We start from the raw sequence: 9,331 nt of genomic DNA on the forward strand, positions 1-9,331 counted from the left end.
GTTTGGAGCAATAGTATGAAGTAGTCGAAATCATGTTTATTTTTTGGGGAAAATTGTATTTTGTTTGAATTATGTTTAAAATTGCCCTCTTCGGTTCTTTTAGTGTCAAAATTCTCATAAAATCTCCAACTAAAAAGAAAAACTTCTCATAAAATTTGGCACGAAATTCATGCAATTCAAATGGGCCATCACATCCATCTCAAAATAAAATAAAATGGGCCATCGCAATTTTCCCACGCGGGGTGGCAAAGTGGCGTCAGACAAGGGGGAAGCCCTAATCGCCGACGATACAAATAGCCGTAGACAGGGCCCGAGACAAGTGCCGGTCGACTCAAAAGTCAAAACCCCCAGATCGAAGCCGCCTCCAACACACCACCACCAACGTCAGCAACGCCCCGCGCGACGCCGTCGGTTACCCGTGGACACGCGGTCGGCGTGGTCGGCGAGGATGGGCATGCGCGATCTGGTGACCGGTCGCGCCGGCTGCGCGGCGCCGGGTTCGTCGTCCTCATCCGCCAACCCCCTCAGCGCCCTCGCCGACGCCGTGCTCGGCTCCTCCTCCACATCTGAGGTGCGTGCGTCCGACTTAACCCCCATCTCGAGCGAAATCGGTGCGCCGCCGCCGACCTCCAGCGGGCATGGATGCGGCGCCGCTCGCGTCTCCCTGGATCGCCAGGGCGTTGGGTTGGGTAGATCGTTTCCGGCCCCGGGGGTTCGTTGTTCATTTCTCGCTAATCTAGGCTTCAGCGACGAACTTATTGTTTTCCTCTTTGTATCATCCGCGAGAAATTAAATGAACATCAAACCATTGGGGCCTCGGATGGGATTGTTACTGCGTGGGATTCCAACTTGCTGGTTCGAGTCTGTGTCCGACGATCTTCAGTTTGCTGTCACCAAGGTTTACGGCCCTTGCGACCATGCCATTAAACAGGATTTTTTGCAATCCTTATCCCATCTGCTGCCGAAAATTTCGGGTCCCTGGACAATTATCGGCGACTTCAGTTTAACTCTCAGGCCGTCCAATAAATCTTCCAACAACTTCAACTTCTCGGAAGCAAACATGTTCTCCTCAACTATTAAGTATTAACTCTCTGCAGCTTCAGGACCTTCCGCTTCTGGACAGGCGGATTACGTGGTAAAATCACCAAGATTTGCCGGTTTTGGTGCGCCTGGACCGTGCTCTTGCTAAAGTGGATTGGGCTCAAAATTTCCCTGATAGTTTGCTATCTTCGGTTACTAGAACCACATCGGATCACGTGCCCATTTGACAACTATCCCAAAATCCTTGATCTTCCGTCTTGATAGGTTGCTTCTAAACTTTCCTATGTTCAAAGATAAAGTTGCTGCTAACTGGAATAGTGTGGGGGAGCAATCATGCTCACCTTGGCTCGGCGGGTATCCTCCATACTTTTAAATCGCGGGCGAAATTACCGCTATAGCGGCGCTATCGCGGTTCAGAATCTTCCCCGCGATTTGCTTCCTTCCCAAAATCGCGGGCGATCGCGCCAATTTCGCCGGAGATCGTGGCCTTCCTTCCTATAATTTCACTGCCAATTTTCCTTCCGCTAAACTCCTTCGCCCGCGATTTAAAAGTATGGTATCCTCTCTCTGAAAATCAAGCGCACTAGGAACATGGCCAAGAACTGGTCAGCCAATCGGAGATTGCCGAAGATGCTAATTCTGAACTGTCACACCACCATCAACTTCCTCGACAAGCTTGAAGATGCCAGGTGGCTTTCTGACCTCGAACTGCAACTTCGTGTCGCAGTTAAACTTTCTCTTCACCGCCTTAACGCCGCGATCGCTGACTACTGGAGTCTGGAGGCAACGAGCAAAAAATAAGGATTGCGTCCTGGGTGACAAGAACTCCGCCTACATGCACGTTTGTACTTCTGTTCGACATCGCAAAAATCAAATTAAAACGCTTTCCAATGACAGATTAAACCACCCCTACTTTTAGTAGATGGAGATGCTGCTACGCGCATGCCGATAAGCAGGCCATCCTGCCAAACTTAAAAAAAAACCTTGTTGGCATCAGCAATGGCACTCGTTTCTACTTTGACCTGGACTCCCTCATGCTTCATAATTCCCACACTGCTGCCCAGGCTAGTGAGCTCTCAAAGCCTTATCGGCATGAGTTTTACCTTGGACGAGATCAAGACCGCCCTTTGGGCCATGAGTGATAGTGCGAGCCCAGGGCTGGACGGCCTTGGACCAGCCTTTGACGAAGCTAATTGGGATTTAGTTAAATTGGAACTTCTTCATCTTCTAACCGATTTCCGTGGCGGTACAGCATATCTTAAACGCAACAACCGAGCACTAATCGTGCTACTTCCAAAAAAATGTGATGCTTCCAAACCGGAGAACTTTCGCCCTGTGTCTCTTCAAAACCGCTCCATCAAATTGCTTCTGAATGCATTTCATCTAGAGCCCAGCCTTTCATCAACCACCTCATCCACCATGAACAAACCAGATTTATTAGAGGGCGTGGGATCACAGAAAACTTTGTCCATGCTGTGGACATCGTTCAAACTTGCTACAAGAGGAAATTAGCAGCACTTGTTCTAAAACTTGATTTCATGAAGCTTTTGACTCTTGTACCTTGGGAATCCTTATCCTTAATTATGTCCCAAAAGGGTTTCCCTTCGGCTTGATATCTTTGTATTGAGCAGTTAAACAAGTCTTCCAGCTCTTCTGTGCTGTTTAATGGCAGGCCTGGACTGGGGTTCAAGTGCCGCAGGGGCTTGAGACAAGGCGACCCCCTCTCCCCGTATCAGTTATCATCGTTGCTGACGTGCTTAAGAGGTTAATCATCCATCTCTCCAGCAATGGTTTGCTCTCCCACCCGATCGATGAACAGCTGCCATGCACTGTCCTTCAGTATGCCGACGACACTTTAATCATCCTTCTTCCTGACATTATTCAGCTCCAGACTCTTAAGTGCATTCTTCTGCAATTCTCCAAGACAATTCATGTCGACCTTGGGTTAGCCGCGAGGCTGGTGGCGATCCTGGGTTACCCTGTGGCTTCGTTCCCTCAATCTTGTTTGGGCTTACCTCTATCCATGCACAAGCTTAATCTTTGGGATTTATTCTTCGTTATTGACCAGATTGACCGGCGTCTGGCTGGCTAGCGTTGCCTGCTTTTGTCTTTGGCAGGCAGAGCTATTCTTGTTTGCTTCGTGACGATCTATACCACGAGCTTCCTTATGTTGCGGGGACCTTACTTGAGATTACCGAAAATATCTTTTGCCCTGCTTTATATATAAAGCACCGATCATACGAGCACACCGATACAAACACACCCACCACCGCACACAACATACACCCAAGACAAGATACTGAGCACCACGACACCACCTCAACGACTACCAAACTGAATCGCTTGGAGCCAATGGGGACCTCCATCACAAGCTATCCTCCGAGGAGAGGCGAGGCGGATAACGACGGAGTAAGGACTTCAAGACGGTGCCTCCAAAAGGGCACGACCATGTATAGTCAGCACCGTCTGATTTCGAAGATCAACTTTTCACCCGGAGCATCACCAAGGAGTGGGAACACCACGGCGGAGCCTTCATGAAAGATATGGCGTCCATGGACGTCGCCACCGTCGGCCCCTGAGCAAGTGGTGTACCCCAATGCTCACACCCCTCCGACGTACCCTTGCTCTGCCAACCACCCGCGTGGCCATGGCTGCACACCCTTAGCTGAGACGCATGCTCCACCCAAGAACGTCGCATCTCCCACCGCCAAGGGCGCTGCCCTGCATCCAGAAGCCCCAAGACCCGCCAAAGTGACCGGCTTTGGTCCAAAGGACGCACCCGACCGCCAAAACCGCAGCATACAACCCGCCTCGAACAACGTCGGAGCTGCATCGGCCCGCACACGGTCGGGGAAAGGGGGAGGAGGGGGAGCGGACGCATCCACGACTGGCACACCCCTGTGGCGGTGACGGGTGGCCCGAGCTCGTCGGTGCCTCCCATCCCTCCAGCCTACCTCCCCACCGGACACCCCCTGTGTCATCCCACCTCGGCAACTGGCGTAGCTCCATGCGAGGCCACTAACACCACACCCGTCTACCCGCAAGGGAAACCCCAAGATCCGCCGCCAACCACCAAGAAAGCTCACAGGGGAACCCATCCGCGCTGCCCACGGTTGCCCACCCGCCGGAGTACCCGGAGTCCAGCTAGCCTGCCCGCCGACCTGCCGCTTCTGAGATGTTGCAGCACGTGCGGCCCCCGGCCTGCGTTACCTGGCTCCAGATCCGGCCGCGGCACCGCCGATCCTGGAGAGCCAAGCACGACCCATCACCTGGTCGCCCACCGCGGGGAAGTAGAGGCGTCGGAGCTCCGCCTCTGCCCGCCGCACCGTTGTTTCGCCCGACACAACTCCACGCTCCGGCTCGAGGCGTCGGCTCGCGCCAGCACCGCTCGAATAGGAGGACCATGTGGCCCTTAGGCGGTGGCGAGGGAGGAAGGAGAGGGGGAAGAGACCAACGGGATTTAGGCTTGCCCCCGGTCGCCTCGCGGGGGCGACGCGGGAGGAGGGGGTGTCGAGTCGCCCTTACTTGAGATTGAGAAGCATTGTAGGGACTTTTCTGATCCGGCCAGGAATTAGTTATGGGCGGTTAATGCAATGTGGCTTGGGATCTCATGTGTACACCGTTGCCGAAAATGGCTTTCGCCCCGCTTTATATATAAAGAAACGATCATAAACAACTCGGTATAAACACATGCCAACACAACACACGCACACACCCAAGGCAGGATACATAGGTACTGAGCGCAACAACACCACCCCAAGCACTACAAGAGTAGCCGGGTCCTCGACCTTGAACACCCCACTGCGAAGAGATGAAGCTGCATACGACGAACTATGCGCTCCAAGGCGATGCCTTCAAGAAGGATACGACACCGGAGCGCCGCCATTGCCTGACCCGAGGGTCAGAGTTTCCCCTAGAGCAACACGACGGGCAGTGATCTCGGCGACGACGCCTTCAAGAAGGTAACGAGCTTCGCCGCCGCTGGTCCGTCCGGAGATAGAATAGATTTTCACCCCGGCCAATACTCACCGCCACCGAACACCACACCTGGGCGACCATGTCGCCCACATGACCATGGTTATCGGGCAGCAACAAGCCACGGGCTTTGCCGATGAGCACCGTGACACCACCACCAGGGCCGCCGCCCCGTCATCCAAGACCTCGATGCCACCTCACAGCCACCCACCTCGATGCCACGGGCTCTGCCATGGCTTTTTAGTCTGATTTATGGCTTTTATGGCGACGAGGGAGGAGGGAAGGGTGGAGGGGGGCTGGCTGCGGTGCAGACTAGGGTTCCCCCTCGGTCGCGCGCGGGGCGATGCGAGGGGGGAAGGGGACATTCCTATTTGGCAAGGCATCATGAAAGGCCTTGATTTGTACCGCTCCATTACCAAGGTTCTGCTAGGGGATGGCTCTGCCATGGCTTTTTAGTCTGATTTATGGCTTCCTCTATCTCATACCGCCCTTGCTCAGCAATTCCCTGCTCTTTACACCCACTCCAACAGGAAAACTATCCGTGGCTAGGGTTTTGGCAACACGTGACCTTACTTTAGACCTTGCCCCTAGGTTGTCATTCACGGCTACTTGCAAGCTAACTTCTTTGCCCACTACTTTGGCCTTGGTAAACTTGAATTTGCAGGTTGCAGACAGAAGGATTTTGAGGGAGCTAGGTAAGCCGCTAACCACTAAAATTGCATACAAGGCAGTCTGGAAGTGAACACCGGGAGATCACCTGGCTCCGGCCATTTGGAGGAACTACGCGCCGAATAAATGCAGAATATTCATATGGTTCGCCCACAAAGATCACCTTTTTACCAATGAAAGGCGATTCTACAGAAACATCGTCACTTTGCACACCTCCCCCATTTTGCAGCCAGACAGAATCTATTGTTCATCTGCTATTTCATTGCGCCCAGCTAAACCCTCTCTCTGGGAGGAGATGACTAGTCTATGTCATGTTACACCTCTGGGGCTGCTTCACACCTGGGATGGGGATCTGACAAACAAAACCCGCTCCACGGTGCTCATGTCCCTATTATGGAGCATCTGGACATAGCGGAATGCCATGGTTTTTCGCTCCGAGCACCAGGGTCTACACTCCATCGCTAGAGCCGCAGAAAACAACCTGAATCTCTGGGCTCATCGCTGCAGAAATATTCAGAAAAAAGCTTTGCTAAATGACTGGGCCTCTATGTTGTTCCACCTTGCTGAGAGATTATAGTCTTTTTTTACTATGCTTTGTAATTTCTTCTTTTTTCCTCCCCACATGTAACTCTGCTCTCTTGTAATGGCTTCTTTGGTTTGGTAATGAAGGTTCAGGCAGGCGTAAGCCCGCTGTTGACGCGTAAAAATAATAATGAACATCAACCTGAAGTTTTTTGACGAAACTCAGGAGCGCTGATAAATTTATGATTAATCTATTCATGTTTTAGGTTGATGATTTTTTGAACCAATTTTTATTTTCATTTTTTATTTTTGCAGATGAGAAAGGAACTTTCAGGATCAGCAGTATGCCAGAAAGCTTCTTTTGATTCACCGATGCCCGTTCCTTTATGAACACTTCCAGGCTCCGAGGATGAGATCAAGCAAGGTCAGGGACCTATTAGAAGCATGAAGGTTATTTTCCCTAGTCCCCAGTATCCTAGATATATATATGTCTATTTGTGATATTTCCTAATTCCAGTTGAACATTGCCAGGGCACCGACTTCATTAGTGGGCATCATGGAGACACCTATGGTGAAAATTTTCAAGCCACAACCCCTTCTGTTCCTGAACACAGAATGATCGAGCCTCACCTTGGAGAGCTGGAGCAAATTGATAGTGCTACTGGTGTGAATTCCAAGCCCAAATTTGATGGCAAGTTTCAAACTAATGTGATTCTAGATATTAGTAATTATGTTAATGCATGGTATAAAATTGAGAAATCCAATAATTCAATTAAACTGATAACTCTTTATCAAGTTTTGCTCGGTCATGTGCCTTTTGCAGTTTTCATATATCATCATCAGTAGCTTGTTTAGGTATGGTTGAATTGCATGCCTATTTCCACTGGGACTAAATACACTGTGAGTTAACCCTATCACGACATCTGTTTCAGGTCCACCAGAGATGGCTGTTCCCCCTCTATTGCCTCAAAGTCCATTTCAACAATACAATTTATCAGAAAATGGACAGGAAGAATATTCAGGAGCAAAGGTTAGCTTAGTTTCTCATCTGTGTGTTTGAAGATTATCTGGAAACATGAGGCCGGCCAGAGGGCACCGAAGAAAGACACTTTTGTGCTAACCAACTTCGCTTCTAACTGATTGGCCTTAAAGCATTAATCCCATGTCTTGTGTTTGAAGCACCTAATGCTTAGTTTATTTGTGCCAGGATGGATTGCTGGATCATATAGATAATCTTTATGATGATGAAATGAGATCCTCTGGAAACATAAGCAACGAAGTCAATAGTTGGCTGTCTGTGTTTGAACAGGTCAGTGCCTTCTTAACTGCAGTCACCTTTTCAAGTTTGATTATTTTTCAAAAGATTAAATAAACATGGCCTGGATATTGTGGTGTGCGTGTGGGATTTTAAATCGGTCTATATGGACTATTCGGTCCTGCATAGCAGAGGATCAATTTGACCATACTTAGTTCGGTCCTGTAGTTTTGCAAACCGGTTTTTATTCCGTCTTTTCAGGTTCGGTTTTGGGTCTTCATTTTCTATACCCGGGGTGACCCGCCACAGATTTACAATTTTTTGGGCAGCCGCTAGTGGCGCTGGAAATATGCATCAGCAGCTAAAATTTGAGGTTGCCCCAAAAAATTTCATCACAATATAGAGATGTGTCATCTGTTGTAACTGGTTTTTTGGCCCCAAAAGACAATTTTTTGCCCCGCCCCTGTTTTACCTCATTTGTTGGAGATGGTCTTAATTAATGTAATAAGGTGTTATGTTTGCGCTTTGCGGTGGTTGCAGGGTATTTGGGGTTGCTTCATGCAATATTTGTAGACTATATGCCCGGATTTATAAGATTATATATACAACTACAGCTTTGAAATAATGACTTCTTTTTCTCTTTTATACTGCTGAGTGCTGAATTGACTATTGGTGACGCTGATCCCATCATTTGCTGGATGCAGGGAATACATCCACGAGTCATGAGCGATGACGAGCTGTCAGGTGATGGATGGTTGTTATTTCTGCGGATTGCCATCAGCCACCTGGGTGGACTTTCCCAACCAAGGTTTCTGGAAGAGCAGATCACCTGTCAGGATCAGGTTACTGGGCATCGAGTATGGATCAAGCTACAGAAACACTCTGGCTGGTCGGTTAAACTGGAAGCTACGCGGCACCGCCTCTTCGAGGCCCTGCAGGATGCGGCGATGCTGGCCGTTATTACCATGAGGCAGCATTTCCCTTGCGAGTTCGCAGGCACTCCGTTTGAAGTTCTGCCTGTGGCGCCTGGGCAGAGGGGCAGGCGGCTAGACGATGGTGCCGCGGTCGTCCGCGGCGGTGCTGTGGCTTCTGCTTTTATTGGCCTCGATCACGATGATGTCCAACCTCTTCTTGTGGTCAGCTTCATGTCCCTTTTCCATGAGCGTTCCGAGTCTTTGCTACGTCTGAGGGAGCACGCGTTGAAGGAGCGGTTGCTGATCGCTGAGGTAGAGAAGATGTTGGAAGAGCTCGATGGTTCCCCAACCCGAACTCAGGAGTTGGATCAAAGAATTGCGGAGCTGAAAAGGAAGGCGGGAGAGATGCATGGACTTCCTGCCGATGCTGTCAAAGGATACATTGGTTGGTCTGTGTTCGTCTCTAACGAGGCGCAGCAGAAGATGAAGCCATTGGAGGATGGAAATGAGGTACCACCTGCAATTGCAAGCTCCGCAGCAGTATCAGCCAGGGCCAGGCTGTGAGTGATATGCATGCATTGCACCAGTTTATATTCATCAATAATGATGGTTACAATCCAACCAACCTGTGTTTTTTTTTTTGCGGGAGAACCAACCTGTGTTGTTGTAATTCATGTACTGCTTTTGGACTTGGATGGTGTGATTTAGGGACCCGGACGTGGCGCCATGAACTCATGTTGTTGTAATCTTAGACCCCTGCTTGTGTTGTAAACTGATGTATGTGCAAAACCTAAATGGGCTGTCTGTGACACCATACAATATATGGTGGCTGTTGAGACATATATGGCAAATGGCGATGAAATTAATTAGCTGCTTACATGAAATTATGCATTGAAACGTATACCTCGGCATGCTTGTATTAGTTTCAAACACATTAGCTGCTTGCGTCGAATAT

At 49.8% G+C, this 9,331-nt stretch overlaps 1 protein-coding gene across 2 annotated transcripts; it reads left to right on the forward strand.

Moving 5' to 3' along the window:
* Positions 1 to 336: 336 nt before the first annotated feature.
* LOC147971934 (uncharacterized) lies at positions 337 to 9,024 on the forward strand. 2 transcript variants are annotated; one of them, XM_087526443.1, is made up of 6 exons: positions 337 to 571; positions 6,523 to 6,657; positions 6,739 to 6,898; positions 7,140 to 7,237; positions 7,415 to 7,516; positions 8,167 to 9,024. In XM_087526443.1, the coding sequence occupies exons 2-6, from the start codon at positions 6,652 to 6,654 to the stop codon at positions 8,938 to 8,940; spliced, it is 1,140 nt and encodes a 379-aa protein (XP_087382569.1). In that variant the 5' UTR covers positions 337 to 571; positions 6,523 to 6,651; the 3' UTR covers positions 8,941 to 9,024. The 2 variants fall into 2 exon arrangements, with proteins under 2 accessions (XP_087382569.1, XP_087382570.1); XM_087526444.1 differs by having other exon boundaries at positions 6,739 to 6,871.
* The last annotated feature ends 307 nt before the right edge of the window (positions 9,025 to 9,331 follow it).

The sequence above is a fragment of the Triticum urartu genome, chromosome 5A, assembly GCF_056163025.1.
Source record: "Triticum urartu cultivar PI428250 chromosome 5A, HENAU_Tu73, whole genome shotgun sequence".
NCBI lineage: Eukaryota > Viridiplantae > Streptophyta > Magnoliopsida > Poales > Poaceae > Triticum > Triticum urartu.